Raw genomic sequence first — 20,219 nt, forward strand, 5'->3', positions numbered from 1 at the left:
TTCAAGCTGCTGTTCCTGCTGGGCAGCGCGTGCAGCGACGTTGTGTGACGTCATCAGAGCAGGCTTCGTTTGATCTCAGGCCATAGACGATCTGCCCCCCTACGTCATTGATTACGTAACGCCACCGCGGAAAGCATGCTGGTGGGTACTATCATCTTGATCAGCCTATCAGCCGAGGCGTTTATCGTGCTTCTTCTCCGCCACAGCAGAACATAGACGACCGGAGTCCCTACGTCATTGATTACGTAACGCCGCCGCGCAACGCATGCTGGTGGGTACTATCAGCTTTATCAGCCTATCAGCCGAGACGTTTATCCTGCTTCTTGCCCACCACAGCAAAATATAGACGAGCTGAGTCCTTATGTCATAATAATAATAATAGGAATAATAATAGTGTATTTATTGCTTTCGTGAATGACAGGAGGGACAAAAAGTTCAGACGACTTGACAGAGGCACGACTCCCAGGCCTCATTGATTACGTAACGCCGCCACGCAAAGCATGCTGGTGGGTATTATCAGCTTTATCAGCCGATGCATTTTTCCCGCTTCTTGCCCACCACAGCAAAATGTAGACGAGCTGAGTCCCTACGTCATGGATTACGTAACGCCGCCGCGCAAAGCATGCTGGTGGGTCTACCAGCTTTATCAGGCTATCGGCCGGGGCTGATAGCCTGATAGCTGAAAACTCCCTTATAGGGACTCCAATCCCCCTTACTACTCCCTTATAGGGAGTTTTCAGCTCATTGAAACAAAGAAAGACACTCCCTCAAACTCAGAAACATCTTGAAACTCTAAACATCTTGTAGTCGCATACTTTCCTCGAGAGGATCTCAACTGCAAAACCGGCATCTATGCTGTTCGCGTAGCTTTTATAAAAATCTGTAAAGCGTAGAAATAAACACCACGCACGTAGTTTGTTTTATTTTTATTCTCACGGAAGAGTCCAAGAAAGTTTTCAGCATGTCTAGAAGCACAGTCAAACGTGTATCTCGATCAGAATCTAACATGACAAGCCAATTTTTATCCCAAAGATGCTCGTTTAGTACGAACTCAACTTGGCTTTCCACTTCATGTGAAACTCGAGAGAAGTACGGGCAGCTCAAGTTACATGGTTGAACATGCACCACCAAATGTGCAAAACACTCGCAACCTGCAAGGCCATTTAGTGTCACGCAACTTTCAGCTTACGAGCACCAGTGAGGAAAAAATCAGACCAAGTAAACTTCTTGATGGCATGCACTACGTCCGAACATTAGTCACTGTTACACATCCAAATATCGCATTACTTTAAAAGCACCGTAGGTGCCACGCGACAGGCATTAAAGGGAACAAGCCAGAGGGAAGAAAAAAAAAAAAAGGTTACAAGAAATGAAAAACTGAATTAAAAACCATATAAAAACTATCTACAGTGGCTTAAAACGAAGAGATTGAGAGAGAAAAAAATCTAAGTATGTCCGCGAGACAGCTATTCACATGAAATTAAAACATGGAGGGTATCAAACACAACGACATGTTCGGAATACTTAGGCTCTCTAACAATTGCCGATTGCCAAGCAACGTGGAATATTATAGTACTTGGTCAGAAAAGAGCTCTGCCGCAGATGGACTATGTGGCACAAACATAGATAAAAGAGTAAAAGAGTAAAAGCTGCATCAGCATTCATCAACATATATAAAAAAAGGGCTGTATGCGATGTTCGCAATGCTTTGTCATAAAATCAACCAAATGAAACGTTCCAATTAAAAATCCTCTATGAAGCATGCATGAGTCAGAGCTGAATTCCACGGTAGCTTATGAGCAGATCGAATCTTCGGTTGGAACGCACTTTGCCGAGTACTACACGATTTCTTTTCCTCAAAGTGGAGACGAAATTCGATGGTTCGTCTTTGTGCTCAAGATTCAGAGACCTGGGCTGTATCGACTTCGCAGGCACTTTGTTCGCAACAGCCGCACGCGGAATGCGGGACACGAAGGTAACCAGCGCTCGTTGTTGCCTCCTTACAGAAAAAGTGGCGTTGAAGTCCACCTTTCTCACAGGAATCCTGCATGGGACGGGAGCCGACCGTGCATTCGGAATGGTCTGTGTTGAAGCACTGGTTGAAGGTTGCCGCGATTGTGTGCGGAGCACTGAACACAAGCTTGGAGCTGAAATGAGGAAAACATTATGATAACCATTCCTTCCTGCTTGCGAGAATGCTTCTAACGCATCCACAACAATTGGTACGGGTTTCACACAGTCGTTACCGTAAAATCGGACTATGACGATGTTACGTACGGACCACGACCTATACTGGATTCTAACGGTGTCATAATCGGCAGCCCCTATGAGGAGCCCGTCCTCATGATCCGCTAGGGGCGCTACTCATCGGCCCGCGAGATCTACATCATGATTGGACAACGGAAATTTGAATTTTGAACGCGCTGAAGCGGACGTAAGAAGTGCCGTGCTAGCCATGTCACGTCGAGACTGGGAGGTACCCGGGTTCGAATCCCGGTGCCGGCTGTGCTGTCTGGGTTTTTTCCTGGGCTTTCCTCAGACGCTTTCAGACATATATCGGCACAGTTCCCCTAGAAGTCGGCCCAGGACGCACATATCCCCAGGGCGTCAGTCGTGACGTTGCCCACATACGTGAGGCCGACAACGGCAAGCCCTTTCACCATCACCACCACCACCACCGCCGTTTGCAAAGGCACGATGGTTGGCAAAGGTGCTCATTTTTTCTATTCACATCTTGCACTATGGGAATAAGTCCACCTATATTAAGCGTAATAACTATATAAAAGTTCCTATACAATATCATCGAGTATAAGTATACCTATATATGTAAATGGAAATGGGGTCGCCGTTATAGAAGCAATGAAAGCATGCAGAAAGAGCAAGTATCCGACAGGATCAGAGCAGGTCGAATCTATATGGTGGGCGTTACACCGGGGATCGTCATTGTTCATGGGGACAATATCAGTAAAGAGCAGTATGCAGACACTATCAATCCATATCAGCAAAATTCCGACGTCTTGCGTTTATAAACACGCTTATCGCTTACACCAAGAAGGACGTAGCCTTCGGAAGTCATGTTAATTCCGCGCGTGAACTTTCGCCACATTAGGGAGAGCAAGCAAGGAACAAACAGCGTCTGACCTGCACGGGCATCTTAACGAGAATCGCCCAACAACGATTAGTCTATCTTATCAGAAGATCGGATTGTTCGAAAGTCTGGCCATTTGAATGAAATTGCAAAGGACAGCTCCGCGTAATGTACTCGAGAAAGTCTGCAAAGGCCATATAATCGAAGCATGCTCATATCAATCGTAGTCGTCGAAACCGAGGTTAAAGTTAAATACTTAAGTGGCAGCTATCCACACCTCATGCGCATCATTTTCAAAGGTGGTCACATATAGAAAAATTGTGATGTTCGGCCCATGTGTCGAGTTTTTAAAAATCACCTTACGCCTTACTCTAGACCACGAACCTTTGCCAGCCAGGGGTTTACGCAGGATTTTCATATCGGGGGCGTTGAAATTCCGGAGAGGGCGTGATAGGTAGTACTGCTGTACTACCTATCGACTTTTCAGGCGGTTTTGACTGGTATTTTTGGGGGCTCTTAGGGGTGCTGGGAAAATTCTTGGTGCTAACCTGCTCGAGTGTGTCGAAAAGCTCCAGCCAGCCGTCCCAAACCTGGTGCTTAAATGATTCATCCTCAACTGTCGGTCCCTTACCATTTTTTAAGGCTGACGACGGGGACTCCCTGGATATTCGACGAGCGCTGCCTTCGTTTGCCGCCCGTCCGTGACGTGTCCCATGTCCACCGCCAGTTCTAAGAGGACGGCATAGCTTCTTTTCAAGTCTCGTGGAATCCATTGCTTTCGATGTTAGCCTGTAGCGTCAAGACCCACGGCACAATTGACTCGACTTGATAGATGCCTATCATGTAAGTTATTTTTTGTTGCCCTTTCCCGTTGCTCTCTCCCATTCGCTCAAGTTTGCTACTCGCGGCTCTGACAGCTGACACTCTATAGGGCACCTGAATATCTCACAGAGGGAGCTAATCCCTTGGCTAATCTTCAGGCACCGTTAGAGCAATAGCAAAACAAGTTTGTTTTTACAGTGCTCTAGGCACCGTAACCATATCGTTCTAGGTCCTCTACGCGACCAGCGCTGTCCGCTGCGTGACCATGTCCAGTAAAAAAAAAAGAAAATCAGAAAAAGAAAATGTGCTTGTATTGCCAAATGTAGGATGGGACAAGCGAAAACTTGCCCACATAAATGGTGCTTCGTTCCGCGAAGTTCCTGTAGACTCAAAGGTGAGCCATCAGTGGGTAAAAGTGATCTCATCGTCTGCAGCAACTTCGAAGCTTCAGACTTGAAGGGGAATACCAATATTCGTCGACGGAAGAAAAGAGTGGTGTCCAGCGTGCCCCCTAGCCCATGGCGGTGGTGAGACTGCTGCTGTAGTTGGCCATGAAGCCCACCCGTAGTGGGTAGGGGGGTTTGGATAAACCACTGGCATGGTCAACTAATGCAGGCCTGCAGTCGCACCACCACCATATGACGCCTCCTAAGGTGATACAGGTAGTCGAAAGCATGCACAGGAGTTGGACTGCGACAAGAATAAGATTTTAAACAAAATTCAGGAAAAAGCTGCAATAGCCAACATAGGCAAAACACGGCAAAGGTGCCTTCAGGACCACGACCAACAGTTGCAATTTTTTTGGGTATGTTGGTTCGAACTCACGATAAAAGCGCTAACATACGCATTGTTGAAAGTGAGCTACGTCTGTCTGCTCTTTGTCCGTCCCTTTTTTCGTATTTTAGAGCTTTTACCATGAGTACCGACAGTTGGTCGTGGTTTTAGTCACGGCCTCTCTCTCCCACGGCCTCCACGGCAAACTTATGAGGGTTGTCCCTGTCGTCTCGGTAAACGTCTCTCTCAAATGCATGCTTTCATGTATGCAAGGTAGTTGCTGGTAGTTCCAGTTACAACAAGTGGTTTTACCCAATGCTTTTCGCCCCAGGCGACGCGTTCGCGGCAAACTTTTGCATTCAAAACCAGTGACGTCACGCTCTTGAGAAAGCTGACCATAAATTATACATATCAGTGAAAGTCATAATACAAATTATTTATCTGGCTCTCAATTTCAAATCAAAAATGATATTAGCTACTTATAATTTTGGTTGATCTATTTCTGTGTGTGGTGATCACGTACCTACAGTGCAGCGGTTGCATAAAGGCGCCAGCGACATCAGTATCGCAAATTCTTTTTGTTATTTGGTTCGTGGGTTGCTGGACGTGTGTACACGTTTGCAAGGTAAATTCTTTACATATAGAAAGTTACTGCGTTCATAACTTTCACGGAGCGACATTTCCGTTAAGCTAGTTGGCGACACGGAGCAGTATATTGTGTTTTATTAGATTAAAATGCTTAAAAAATGGTGAATCTGCTGTCGATTGCTACATCGCTAGGCCTATCTGCGGCATGGCATTCATGCTTCACGCACTTGTAGTATCCCCGCTAAATATTTCACTTTGTTGCTTTCCGTTTAGAAGATGCAGCTGTTCATTCACTGTCAAGAAGTTCACACCGTAGAAGTTACAGGCGACGAGAATGTCGCCTTCCTCAAGGTGGGTAACGAAACATTACTTACGTCTTTCCAATACATCGCTTTATTTTTGCACATAATTAGCCTTTCAGAATTTACAGTTGTCATGGCACGACTTTTCTACGTTCGCAGGATTAGTGTGTTTCCGTAGTGTCAGTAATACGCGGCGCTTGAGTTCTCGCATTCGTTTCTAAGTGTGATGCAAAATTTCATGACATGTTACTAATGATGTCAGGATGCTACTTACATTCCGTTATGTCATTCAGCGTAGGTACGGTGAAGGCCTCTCTGTGTGCTGATTAAATACGTAACACGCGATTGATCTCGCACTTCGTGTCTTTCACAAGGCGATAGTTATGCTATTTTAAATTGCAAATCGCTGTGGGGAGAGTTCATAGGTGTAATGTTATCATTACTCACTTGTGGTGCGAATGTCAATACCACATTTCCCAGACTGTATTTCTCATGCAGTTTGGTTCATTTGTTGTTTTGCAGGAAGTTCTTGAGCAGGCCGAAGGCATTGCACCTGTTGATCAGGTCCTCTACAACTCTGGCAAGCCCCTGAGTGATGACGTTTCTCTGTCCTCCTGCCTTGAGGATGGTGCTCATGTCGAGGCCGTTGTTCCTCTGCTCGGAGGTATGCATATTCATTGTTTGTGTGGATAACTGACTATAGAGACGAGAATTGTTCCAAATATTGTAACCACAGTATTGAGTCTGATAGAGCAATTCCTATATGTTCCCATGATTATGTACAGGGTGTGTGCAGAAGAACATGACCCGCATTTAGGCTCATAGCTTGTTGTCTACCTAACTAACGAACTTGTGTCGTACGATGGCGCATTTATGCGTGCGAAATCTGCAGAAAAATCGAAGCCATACTCGGCTTAGAAAATAGACAGAGCAACGAAAAGTTCGGCCTCCGTGCATCAGAATCGGGCAACATGGCAGACACAAGAGAGTTGTGTTCAAGTACCGCTAGGTGAGCTATCAGTGCAGAAATCGAAACGATGTCCCACATGGATGCTCATCGGTAGTACCCCTAGCGGTGCCTGCACATAACTCTCCTGCACTGTCATGACCGCCCTATTCTAATGCATGGAAGCCGATGTTTCCGCGCTCTGTTTATTTTTTTACGCTGAGTACGGCTTTCAGGATTTTTTTGTAGCTTTCGCTCGTATAAATGAGTCACCGGAAGTTCCTCGGGTAAGTAGACGACGAGTAACGTGTAAAAATGCGGGTCACGTTTTTCTGCACTCACCCTGTGATGTCACCTGGTGGTGACTTCCAGCGGTACTTGCGCTACTTCATGAGTGTTCCCGAAAAGGCGTTTCCATTATGATCTGTGGTTCCCCCAATCATGACATGTGACTGAAAGCTGCCGATGTTGTGGTAACTTGCTGACACTCCACGGACACACACGCACAAAACGTACGCGAGCAGGGCAGTGTATGGCTGGTACATCACGCTGCTAGTGTCACTTTCGCTACGTAGAGTATGTCTTTGCAGTTTTGTGGCGGTTTCGTTTGCGAGCTCCAGAGATACTACAGCTTTGAAGCTTTCTCTGAATTGGCCCCCCCATTGTGGCCGGGATTTTGTCTTTATTCCAACACCTGATTAAACACGTGGCACCCGGAGAACTAAAATTTTTCCAGGGTATTGACCCCCTCCGAGTAATTTCCTGATCCCATTAGTGGAGAGCTTTGGCACACACTGTCTGCGTACCATTTGCCCTACCTTCATTTTCGCATTCTGTTTTCAGGCAATTTGGGGGGCATATGGAGGGCCTTCTGCCCTGTAGGAGCTAAACGCGGTGAAACCAGTTCTCGCGATTTGTGTCGTCACTTCGGGTGTAAACCCGCAAAACTCTGACAGCGAACGTGTGTGACTGTAGTCCTGCGTTAGCTCCACACCTCTTGTTGCCAAAGATCTGTGATACTAATTGTGCATTGTAGCATACATTGCTTTCAGATGCAGAGTCGAAACGGAAACTTTGCTAAGCACTGACATAGTAATGCGGTTTCATTTGATGTGGCTTTGTCACATTGTTACCCGGCATCTCTTTTCAGGTAAGGTCCACGGCTCACTGGCTCGTGCTGGCAAAGTGAAGGGCCAGACACCGAAGGTATGCAGTTTTCCACAGTTAGATGTGTAAAGAGCCCAGTAGTTGTGAAGACCTTTTGCGGACCTTTATTCTTCCTCTTCCCTGTTGTTTCAAACCTTGCTAGTACACGCCATGATGCATAAGCAGGGTCTGGGTTTTTCAGATCTGTGTGGAAAACATGTGCTGATAAAAATTGAGCGATTTGAATTTATTTGGGATGCTCCAGTAACCCAGAACAGGGGAAGAGTTACCATGCCCTGGTGACTGTTTGACGGGGTTTGTTTCTGATGTCGACGTTACCAGTTGTCAGGTTGCCAGCCCCTGCAACGAGCAAGTGTGGTTCTCTTAAACCTTTGTGCATCCAGATTTCACTTACCAGTGCGCAAAGTATACGTATAATGTGGCTGGACTCCATCCCTTTCCTAGAGGTTCCCTGACACCGAACTGAGTCACCAAGTAGGATATCCTGTTTAGCGACTTGACATAACACGAGTGCATTTTGATGTCATTTGGGGCATTTCTCAGGTCTGTTCGGAAAATGTCCAGCGCCCAGAGTTTGCATTTCCTGTTGACCGTGCTTCTCTTCCTCCTCAGAGTAGATAAGGGGATATAAGGGAATGTATGTGACATACAAATTGTCTTGTTGAAAGGGCAGCTAGTTGTTGCAACATAAGATGGTAAGATGGGACACAAGTGAAAGCTGTTTTGTGACTATGCAAAAAAATGTCGAGATTTGTAGGTGCTCACGTGGCAAAGTGATCCTGATACAGACATTGTTTGCATAACATATAAGCATTTTTTGCTGTTTGCTTTTTTTTAATGCAGCATTTTTTGCTAGGCAGCTTTTCGTTCTGTTTGAGAGACTAGTTTCAAATACTAAAACGTGAAAAACTCTCAAAATACTGTGTTTTCAAAAAACCTAATACTCCTGTCACATGGGCACTTTTGATCCCCATCGAGCCAATGCTCATCGAACTTAATGTGGATCCAGAGCTGCACGGACACGTTCAAGCGGGATCAAACTCGGATCCTGCTTGACCCGATCCTGTTCGTTAAAATGGGATTGAGATGCTCTAGACAGCAACTTGAAGACTGCCATTGGCATCCTCGAACTCAGCAAATTTGTAGTAGTCAACAAAAACATACATTAATTAGTATACGTTCCCCTACAAGCCCATGGAATTTCACGGTGATGGTTTTAGTCTAGGTGTGACAGGCGACAGCGTTTTCCAATTTGGTTAATCTCAACCACTCTCGACACCACGCCCCCGTAAAGGCTTCGTAAACAGCGCAAACCAGATGCGATTATTCTCGACTTTTTAGGAACATATCTGTCAATCCCAGCGCGCTGCCTTGAGGCTGTTAGTGCCGCCTGTCGACAAGCCAACCTTTCAATGCGCATCAGTGGGACCATGTAGCAACTCGCACCAAACTCTCTCGAGAAAGTCTATGCGGATCGGATTCAATCCGCATTGATAGTGCCGTGTGACAGCGGTATAAGGCTACCCTTCCTCCAAGTTCAGGGTACACGGATTTGGAAAAAAAAAGTAAGAGGGAGAGAGTGAGCGGGGGCGTCGTGCAAAGGTTGGTAGCCAATCGCAGGAGTCTTCCACGGATGAGTGAGCTGTCCGAATTGTACGACTTAAGTTGTCACTGACTATAGTTCCGCAGGATTAAAAAAATTCACGTTTCCACAAAAGTCAAAGGTCAGTAACGGAAATTGCAACCGAATTCAGCTGGAGGGCAACTCTCTTGCTCCCACTCTATATCGCATCATTCACATCCCATCAGTGCAACTTCAGCTGAATGCATATTAAAGGGCCACTGAAATGCTTACTACAAGTATTTTAAATTACGTTAACGGCTTCGTTCATTTCATAGTGGGCGTTATTACTTGAAATTTCTACCCAGTTGGATGATTCCATCTCAACTCAGGCAGGGTGGTCCGGACACCATCACAGATTTCCGTTGAAAAAATATATATTGTACCGCAACATGCATGCACACAGGAGCAATAAATATTTTTGTTCATTGTGTTGGGGTCCGCCAGAAAAAAAATCCGAAAGAAATTCGTCGGCAAAGCTTTCTGAGCGGCGGAGCGACTTTGACATTTTATTCCTCGCCAGCGGACGGTCCCAAACTATAGATTCTTTTTGCGCAATATGTCAGGTACAATGGCTTCCAGCCTGTGTAAACAGAACGGGTCAATTCTGTTTGGATCTTCAATTAACAATCGCCAAAGTTGCCACAAAGTTAACATTTTGGTCGTATTTGTCTTTACGCTGTAGTCCTCCTATGCACAACACCGAGATATATGAAGTACTGGCGTGTAGCTCGAAGTGTGCTCTTTAAATTGATATCAGATTTGCATGTCTGTACCTTGCCCGCTTTTGGTGAGACTGTGTCGAGTACAGCTATGCTCTCAAAAATTGGACTCTCGTTTCTCAAAAACCCCACCTCCGATTTCCTTCATATTTTGTAGTTACATAGCCTAGGCTATGGCCTAGATCCGTACGCAAAATGGAAGGTTCCCTCTCAACACAACTCGGAATAGCGCGCAACAAACCTGGTACATCTCGTCCGGGAGAACCACGCCAGAGAGTTAACAGCATTATTGGCGTTTGCTATTTCAGACGTCTCCGGCCTTCAATGACAGAGCTCAGGATGCAGACCTACCACAAATGGTGTGCTAGCAATATACTTTGAGTCTTTCTGACTCGTTTTCCCCCACAGTCGAATTTCAATGCCATTCACGCGAAGTTCAGCGACGTTCTGAGTCAGTGACTCGACATAAACACGGTGTTTCGACTTTAGTACAGTAGGGATCGCGTGTACTGTGCCGACTACGCGGTGCAATGGCATCATCATCAAACAAGCAAATGACGTCTTTCAGGTTTTGTCACAGTGGCAGTTGCTGGTGCAGACAATCTCCGAAGCACTTGGGCTTCCCACATGTTGCTTTCATAGTTTGAGATACACGCATTTGCTTCGGCTGAAAGGCGTTTAGATATCTTGCTTTGAATTCAGTCGTGTTCATTTCACGGTTTTGTGCTTCAGGTGGAGAAACAGGAGAAACGCAAGAAGAAGACTGGCCGTGCCAAGAGGCGCATGCAGTACAACAGGCGGTTTGTGAATGCTGTTGCCACCTTTGGCCGCAGGAGGGGACCCAATGCAAACCAAACTTCTTAGAGAGATGGGCCTGTGACAAATAAAATTTGTATGGTGCGTTCCTGGACGTGGTGCTCACTTTTCCCCTTTGCTCACACATTTGTTGTAGTTTTTATAATTGTTATAATTTAAAAATTTCTTGGAAATGCCTGTTCTTTTTTTTCTCTATATGGTTTCGTATCTGGACAATGCAAAAATACTTTAGGTTGTGGTTTGGGACTGACTAGAAGGGTTCTGTTGTGCATATAATTGCGTATTTTGCAGGGTTATGGGATATTCCACATGAAGATGCATGAATATTGCTTAATTTCCAGATGGCCAGAGCTTTCTTCTTTTCAATGAAGGTTTTGCTGACTTTGGGGAAGGTTTCGGGTCCTCTTCCACAAGAATTTTGGTCGGAATAGAATATCTTTGATGTTTCGGTGAGATGTGGTGTTCAGCCCCCACCCCCCCCCTGGCTGCTCTAGTGCTCAAAGTATTGTCCACAAATCAGATTTTTTCTTACAGCAGCGCTCAGGGCTTTAGCCTTTGCATGCTGTCTGAGTGAACTTGCTGCATGTGTAGGGGCCTGTGAGCCATACTTTGCTTTCTCCACTTTCTTCACAGTTAGGAAGACTGGCGGAACATTTCAGTCTGCACTGTGGTGCAGTGGCGAATCCAAAGACTTCACGTGCATGATATATATATCTGGTGCAAGCAGCCTTTGTTGTATGCTCCTGAACGAAGGCTGCCGTATTTTACCTTGTGATTGCTAATACAATGCTCAAAGTTTGTCAAATATTAAGATGCATTGCCTTCATACGAAAAACGATGAAAAACATTGCACACATTTTTTTGGCTGCATATTTCGAAGATCTTTGGTGCATAGTTGCATGCATATTGAGGGAGTCTACTGCATATTTATCCGATGGTGGATGCCATTGCGCGAAGGAGATACGAAGGAAAACTTCATGTGTGCGGCAGGCACTACCCTGACCTCATCTTACGAAACGCGAAAACAACGAAGTTACAGGTCGTCAACGCCAAAGTGAGTTTGTTTTGCCAACGATGCACTCTTTCCCAATCACATGATATCTTGATGTGACGTGCAGCGGCCGGTGGTAAGCATGCCACAATTTCCGCATTCTTTCTCTCTCTTTCTCCTCAAGAGGTGTGAACCGCCTCCATTGGTCCCGCACACGATTTTCCGGAATGATTGAGCAAATCGTTTTTGGGGAACAGCAGGACGGGTGGTGGTGGTGGTTCGCCGTTGTCGGCCTCACATAGGTGGGCAACGTCACGACCGACACCCCGGGGGAATGTGCGTCCTGGGCCGACTTCTAAGGGAACTGCGCCGGCATCTGTCCGAAAGTGGTGGTGGGTGGTAGAAGGGCTTGCCGTTGTCGGCCTCACGTAGGTGGGCAACGTCACGACTGACGCCCTGGGGGAATGTGCGTCCTGGGCCGACTTCTAAGGGAACTGTGCCGACATATGTCTGAAAGCGTCTGAAAGGACGCACCAGTGCAACGCCACCTGAAGTCCGCCAATCGCAGCAGCCAGCCAGGATGTCAACCAATTGCCGCAGAAGACTGAAACGCACACTTTCTGTGGCTACCTGCACGGTAGATGGCGGCTCGTTTCTATAGCTACGGCCGCTGAAAGCAAAGTCGTGATTGGCGGACTCTTAATGAGGCTCGAACACATGATGTCACGCTGTCCCGCGCAGCTTTTGAGCGCATTGGAGCCACGTGACATGGGGATGCGTCACAGGCGTCTTACTGCGGGCCGAAGCAGGCCTCCCCCAGGATGGCCAACATTCCCTACCCCTTAATGAAGAAGAAGAATGAGGCAGCAGGGTGTGTTTTTACCGCAACAACTCACGGCACCCCCTCCTACTCCGGTGCGGTAATGGATTTTCCAATGTCACGTGACCAAACGTGACGTCACTCAAGCGATCAGGCCTTGTCTCCAGGTGGTGTTGACCGGTGCCTCTTGAGAAAGAGAGAAGAGGTAAACTGTGGCTTCTTCGTGCTTTAGCAACAGACGACACTTAGCAGATGACACCGTCAGTGTCTCTTCCTGTCGTCGCAGCGGGTGAACCGCATTCCTTTTGTATTGCTGTCAAGGTATAGACATCTTTCATTCTTTAGTGCACCTTTAATACACCAGTTATAATACTACTGGTTAGTGTGAGTCACCCAGCATACCCTAGTATGCACTAGGTACGTGTTACTACAACTCACCTGTACATTGCTGGTGTGGTGATAGTGTAAGCACGCATAAAAGAGAGAGCACAAGCAATACAAGGAGGGGTGCACGTGGAAAACCTTGTGCGTCGGTATCCATCCAGATCTGACACATGTTAGCTGCGGCGAAAGCATTGTAACTGGATGTCTTGCTCTTGATGTATGGATGTGATGATTTTTTGTAGGTGCCAGCGAGGCGACTAATGAAGTGCGTGTAAACTGCCTGGAGGCACCGTTCTAGCTACTGCTCCAGAAGGTTACACAGGCATGAGCCGCGCCATTGTATTGAAAGATGCTCTCGGTGATTCTTTACAGTTCGAGAGCATTCCCACATGGTCACGTCAGAAGCCTGAGCTCTAGCAGCAGCTATATACTACAAAAGTACTGCCCGAGACTTAGACATGCACAAGGTACCTCCTGCAGAAAGGACAAGATGGGAACACTGGTGGTGTTTCGCGCGGTGGCCCTACATCTGGCTCCCCGTAGCACTGATAAAAAATACAGGCTCACATGCCGTTAGGACTTGCACAGGGCCGTCTGCCTAAGCCAGACGAGATAGGGTACGATGGAAAAGTTTAGCGGCACTGCATGCGAGTTGACCTTCTCAGGATCTGTCAAAAGACTTTGCCACACAAAGTCATAGGTACGCCCTCGAATTTCTGCAAAACGAACGCGTGGAACATGGAATGCAAGCAAGCTGGTGTCGATTCGAATAAGGTAACATTTCCCTTCAGGGAAGACACGAGACAAAACACGAATAAACCACACCGCTGGGTATGAGTTTTGTCCTGTCTACTTCCCGTTTTGTCTCGTGTCTTCCCTCAAACTCAAAGAAAGGTTACCGTATATTCGGGCACGTGGAGCCCGGGACGATGCCTCACGACCCAGGGGAAGCCGTGTGGATTACGTTGCAGAGGTACACCTCTACAGGTTATCCTACAGTTATTCCCTGGGGAGCCCCCCTGACAGGGTGAAAGAATCCGGGCTAATTCGTCCACCGCGGGTGATGGATGAAGTGCTAAGGGTCTTAAAAAGCAATAAGGGTGGAAGTGGTACCACAGGGATTTCTTGCGGAACTACTCTAAGGCCCATTTCACACTACCCTATTTGTCGTTCGTTTGCTTTAAAAATAGCACCTAAGGGCAATCGAGTTCCCTAGGTTCCAGTGGGTCCGTTTTGGCCCCGTGGAAACTACGGACAATAAAATCGCTAGCGTGAAACCGGCCTATGTCGCATTCTTATTTGTCTAGCCATGAATGGAGCGAGAGCTTGAGAAACACTCGAGCGTCTTCGCACCAACGCACGTATCAAAACTCTCAGAATTTCTTATCGTCCAGGCATAGGATCTTATCGAGCCAGCGATACATTGGCGGTGCGTCGTCATAAGTGTCGAGTTTTGCAGGCTGAAGCCGGAGGAACTCGCGTCTACGTGCATGCTGTAAACGTACTTGTTCCAAAAACTCCGATGTGGCACGCAACGTGTCAGTGTGGCTGAGGGATTGAGGTGTGCGTGTGTGCGTCAAGAGGACGTAGACGCCGCTGGACTGGACCGGTACGTGCGCCCTTTAGCTCTACGCTTGCAACGTCCCGGCACAAGAGAAACAGGTCCGATAAAATTGCGATTGTGGACGTTATTTATTTACCTCCAAGGCCTATATACCAGCATTTCCGGAAGGATATACTGGAGTTACCAGTAAGTTTGGCGTCGGCTGCGTCTTACAACCTTCCTGTGTGTGGTGTCTTAGTTGTGCCTATAGACATTGAAATTAATTGACAACTTTTATTACCTTGTGCGCCAAAAAGCGACACAGTCACCCCACGTAACACGATGACTCGATTTTTCTTCGTTTCGAACGGTAATGCAGTGAGGTGTTTCCTCAGGATCGCTCGTAGAGGTTTGTGTTACACCTCTATCAGCTGACTTCTCGTGCTTTTTTGCGTAAAGGTAGGCATTTTTGAGTTTTTTTAAAAAAGATTTTTGGGGTGTGATCCAAGTGTGCGTGCATGTAGGGGGGGGGGGCGCTGTGAAAATCCCTGAATGCCGTCCTAGGAACTATTTATCAAAAGGAAAAAGTGAATAAGATATAAAGAAAAACAGGGGCACGCGCTGCGCGCTGTATGTAATCTACATAGCGCATAGTATCTCCCCGGCTTGTGAACCCTTTGAGATTTTCTATTTTCGGGCACGCGTAATTTCCGTCTACCGTAATCTACTGCCTGCAAGTATTCCTGCATGCAAGACTCCGCACTAATGCATTGCCAGGCAGTGTATATGTACGTACTTCCGCGTGGAATTCGTCGTACGGACCGATGCGGTGTGGCAATCACTTTCGGCCCAGTGAAATTAGGGGGGATCATCTCTGCCTCCTCGTCCTTCACACGGTCAGGCACGTGTGCTTTGCGCGAGAATAGACCGCTACCATTTTCTGCAACACTGCACTTCCACCGTTCTGCGGGATGGGATGCTCGAATGAATCCCTTACAAAAAATCTTAATGAGTTTCTAAAGAAAAGTCAATGAGTTTTGACATCACACTCATCAGAATTTCTGATGACTTTTTTAACGAGTTTCTGATGTATTTCTGTTGAAAATTGGCCACCGCGTTTTTGATTAGTATCTGATGAGTACATTTCTGTTGAGTTTCTGACGTGTTTCTTGACAGTTTCTGTTGAATTGATGATGTGTTTCTGTTGAAAGTTGGGCACTGAATTTCTGATAAGTATCTGATGTGGATGTAGAGATTTTGACGTGTTTATGCTTTACAAGACGCCAATTATTACACGGGCTGTTTATGTAATTACTTTATTTATCTGCGATATACATACTAACAAACCCCCCACTTGGTGGTTCAAGGAGGACGGGTACATACATGGAGTAACACAAAGGCGAATAGGTTGGGCGTGTAATTCTATCAACAAAAGCATTCACTGACACTCAGGGTATATACTCGGTCAGGATTCCAGAAAAAATGGTCCCGGAAGAAATTGTGTCGGACGGCAAGGGCGAAAAAAATAAAAAATAAAGGTCCCAGGTCCGGAGTTTCTCTTTCTTGCTTGTTACATAAGCAGCGGAAAGGGAGCGCAGCATGTTGGTTAGTTTATGACTAATTTAATTAGGTTATCTATATGTCCAGGTTAGTCTCATGTCGCCGTTGGCAGTTTCCCGCTCGCGACTGGGGTGGGACCATTTTTTTCAGGGCCATTTTTTCCTACCCCCACTCGGTCAGGATAAAGCTAGTTCCAGCCACGATCTGTAGGAGGAAAGTAATGAAAAACAGAAACCATTGAACCTCTGTATGCAATAAGGGGATAAGGTGACTTATCCCCTTTTTACTATTTTTGCTGCGATGACATCTACAATCCAGTATGCACCTGTGAATGAAAATTAGGGAACCTTATTGGTGATTTGCTGGCCTGCTACAGCATGGTGAAAAACGGGAAATGCATGTATGTCAATGGGATGGACAATCAGACCAGGCCCCTTTTCTCGGTTTTGGGATTTTTCCACTTATCCCCTTATTGCACACAGAGGTTCAATTATTGTAAGGTTTCCCTATGCTTATCCGATAGTGAGTGTAGTTATGTCTACCTTGTAATCCTACCTTGTCTACCTGAGTAATAAACAACATTCTCATCAGAAATGATTCTTAAGACGCTGGCTTAACGCTGTTCCTAACATCAATGAACCGTACCAGTACCCAAGGGCGGATACTTCGTTTTTTTTTTCTGCCTGCATCGTTGAGGGTTAGGCTCATTCATCGTTGGCCGCGTGATATGGAGAATTTTCGGTGCCACGTTCTTTGTCCGGAAAAGACACTGAGTAGACAAGATGCCCGCCTTCAACGTCAAGACTGACAGGCATTTTTCACTCTACGACAGGGGCGGATCCAGAGCCTCGGTTTTTCTATTTGTGGGAGGGGGGGTTCTTTGTCGGAGCGCATAGTAGGGGAGAGGGAAATCCAATGTATAAACTGACGTTTTGGGGGCGATTGCCAAACTGCACCCCCCCCCCCCCCCCCTTGGTATCGCCACTGCTCTACGAAGAGTAATTTTTGCACTGTAGTGCCCCTTGAAGTCTTCGTGCTGTGCGCTTCAAACGACATCGTATTTTGTATAGAGTATTGCATGTAAACAATTCAATCCTGAGAATGTCGGGAGATAGTAATAAATACAAGGATCATGTTATCCTCGCTGGCACGCACGTCATCTGCAGTTCCCAAGAAAAGATACAAGCCAGAAAATTGTGGAAGAAAAAAAATCTCTAACCATTTCCTTTAATCTGCCAAGTCTCAACGTGAACGTGATTCGCTCTTCTATTCAGCCACAAAATGGGGAACTCTAAGAGGGGCAACATGCAATCACAGCGAAAGCCAGCCTGTGCGGATTTTCAAACCCACATGGGAGGTCAGTGTCTCCATAGGAAGCGAGAAAGAAAGAAAGAAAGAAAGAAGGAGAGAGAGAGAGAGAAAAAAAAAAACGAAAAGAAAAATGAAAGTGTCGAGAAATGTCATCTTTGCCTTGATGCAACGAATAACGCGAGAGTTATCGAATTAGAGACGCTGTACGCGTTCTTGTACTTTTCACTCTTTTTACGCTGTGCGTGCGTGCACTTTCCTTCGATTGGTTCGAGCTCAAAAATGAGTGACAGAGATTCTTGAAAGAAACTCTGTGTCTACCCAGAGGAAGAAGAAGAACCAGAAAAAAAAGAGCCCTTTGGAGCCAATGCAAACGCCACGTGGTGAAAGGAGAGAATAACACAACGGGAGATGAAAAAAAAAAAAAAAAAGAAGAGAAATTCAAAAACGGTCATTGTTTTCTCATCGAGGGCTTTGATCATTTAGGCACCCTCGAACTGCCTTCACTGTGCTGATGTGTGATACGGGGACACATATATTAAATATGTGTAGACATGTTGAATCTGTAGTTGAGTGGGGGGGGGGAGTGAAGGTGGGTCGCGTGAAGAAGAAGAAGAAGGAAAAAAAAGCAGACACCGAAACTGGGCTACATTTTAAACAACAAGAGAGCCGTGTGTCGTCTCCCTCAACGTCCCCTTTCTCTTCTGTTCATCCTCTCCCATCCATCCTCTTCCTTACTTGCCCTGTCTTCCTTCATGCCGTCGTGTTGCATACGCGGCCAATTTGTCAGGAACATGCCGTGGAAAACAAAGCTTGTAAGACTTGCCTTCCGCAAACTGCTTGAAAAGGAACTAACAAATACTAACATTTTAAAAGTCGTGCTGGCATTAGGCATGGGTATACTCGCATGTTTGCTTATTGAGGAGTGTGTGTGTGTGTATGATGTTTATGTTTATATGTTCATTGCTTATGTTTATTGTTGCTTATGCAGCAATGTACAGCACATATTCTTTGCACCTGAAGCGTCGTTTATCGAAAACTGTTCCCGCGAAATCCAAAGGCCTGTAAATTTTTTTGCTTAGCAGTTGCTACTATGCGAGGTGTTTCAATTAAATGCACAAAGAAAAAAAAAAGAAGGAAAAGAAAGACGGAGCGCTCGAAAACTAAATAACAAACAAAGGAAGTAAAATAAAATAAAAACGTTTTGAACATGGCTTCGAAGTAGGCCACATTCTTAAGGAGGTGATTCTGCATTTTTATATTATTCGTGACAGATATTTCATAAAAAAAAAGAGCTATGAGAGCAGCATATATAGATACCGTTTTTGGATGTGGGTTATTACACGGCCAGGCGGACATTCTTTCAAAGACAATATGTGCTGCTAAATGACTAATTACATACCCGTCGGCCCAAAGCACGCTGCCTTCCGGCGTGAACGAGCGCTGTACCCCCCCCCCCCCCCGGATGCGTGCGGTTTCGTTGTAGTTTCAGTTTTCGTCTCATTTGAATAGCATTATTCAGCTATGAATATTTCAGCGTGCGTTCTCGTTTCAGGATTTTTAAAATTCAGCAAGGACTTTTTCCCGTTCTGCTGTCTCACTTTTGCCCCAAAAGCCCCTAATTAAAGAATTGATTAACGAATTTTAGGTAATTAGTCACGTAGTAGTTACATACCCTCTTCGAAAGAATGTTCGCTTTGAATAGCATTATTCAGCTATGAATATTTCAACGTGCGTTCTCGTTTCAGGATTTTTAAAATTCAGCAAGGATTTTTTCCCGCTCTGCTGTCTCACTTTTGCCCAAAAAGCCCCTAATTAAAGAATTAATTAACGAATGTTGGGTAATTAGTCACGTAGTAGTTACATACCCTCTTCGAGAGAATGTTCGCGCGTAACTCAGCTACGATAATGCTCACAGATTTTTCAATAAAAAACTTGTAACGCATAAAAACGAACACATTTTTAACTGTACTGCTTTTTGTGAAGGTAATTGGGGCATATTTACTAGCCGTCGACTGTGGGTCCGTAAGTGTGCTGTATTTGTTTGTTCGCTTTCGGTATAATAAAATGATAAACTGAGAATGATATTTACACGTGAGGTGTGTTAGAATATTTTTTTTTCTTCCGTTTTTAGCTCTCTGCGGTATTTGTATTTGGAACAGGAGAAGGAAAAATGGAGCTTCATCACAACGTGCGCAGGAGAGCATCCTTACCCAATGGCTTGCGTGGCGGTTGCTTGCCGAACAAAGGAAGACCGGGAAAGGCACACGAGGGGAATGAAAACGATGGGAAGGTCAATTGTGCGACTACATCTTTATCTTTTAGAGACTTCCTCGAGACTTTGCAGTTTCATTCCTGCATAATTCTCTGAGGAAGACATTTCAAGCGCAGAGATCTCCTCTCAAATGATGACAAAAAGAAGAAGAAAAGAAGGAGTGAGACGCGCGCGCATTTAGTCTGCATTGCGAGGGCTTTCATGAATACTTCAAGCAAAGCGGGAGCAAGATATGCACACGCGGCTTATTCTGCTATGAATGAAAAATTGTGGTTCCATAAAGGAAGTGGGATTATGCGCTCGTAACACTGAACTCGGGACAAGGCTAATTGCCTTCTGAGGGCTTATTCTTTAAAGAAACCTCCGTATGTAGCGGAAGTCGTTTTGTTGCAGTCATTCTAGGAAACTGCATAGCGTTACGTTCGGGAGGTTGTGGGATTTCGCAGCCCGCAGATTCTAACCCATGTGCGTTTGCCGTTTTTTTTTTCAAAA

At 45.8% G+C, this 20,219-nt stretch overlaps 2 protein-coding genes and 1 long non-coding RNA gene across 7 annotated transcripts in view; 2 read left to right on the top strand and 1 right to left on the bottom strand.

Annotated features, from left to right (window-relative positions):
* Nucleotides 1-911: 911 nt before the first annotated feature.
* Nucleotides 912-3,902, bottom strand: LOC135366092 (uncharacterized). The gene is made up of 2 exons (XR_010414092.1): nt 3,720-3,902; nt 912-2,147 (listed from the first exon to the last, which is right to left on the bottom strand). It is a non-coding gene; the product is annotated as an uncharacterized LOC135366092 (long non-coding RNA).
* A 1,311-nt stretch (nt 3,903-5,213) lies between these two features.
* Nucleotides 5,214-10,940, top strand: LOC135366768 (ubiquitin-like FUBI-ribosomal protein eS30 fusion protein). The gene is made up of 5 exons (XM_064599659.1): nt 5,214-5,309; nt 5,546-5,623; nt 6,097-6,238; nt 7,671-7,726; nt 10,763-10,940. The coding sequence occupies exons 2-5, from the start codon at nt 5,549-5,551 to the stop codon at nt 10,892-10,894; spliced, it is 405 nt and encodes a 134-aa protein (XP_064455729.1). The 5' UTR covers nt 5,214-5,309; nt 5,546-5,548; the 3' UTR covers nt 10,895-10,940.
* A 3,540-nt stretch (nt 10,941-14,480) lies between these two features.
* LOC135366769 (secretin receptor-like) overlaps nt 14,481-20,219 on the top strand; it is a 192,875-nt gene continuing 187,136 nt past the window's right edge. For 2 of the 5 annotated variants that reach the window (XM_064599664.1, XM_064599668.1), the window contains exon 1: nt 14,481-14,791. The gene's annotated coding sequence lies outside the window, so the exon portion shown is untranslated. Of the gene's footprint in view, nt 14,792-14,907; nt 15,044-20,219 lie in introns of those variants that run through there. The other 3 variants (XM_064599663.1, XM_064599670.1, XM_064599667.1) reach the window with 2 other exon arrangements.

This window comes from Ornithodoros turicata, chromosome 8, assembly GCF_037126465.1.
Source record: "Ornithodoros turicata isolate Travis chromosome 8, ASM3712646v1, whole genome shotgun sequence".
Taxonomy (NCBI): Eukaryota; Metazoa; Arthropoda; class Arachnida; order Ixodida; family Argasidae; genus Ornithodoros; species Ornithodoros turicata.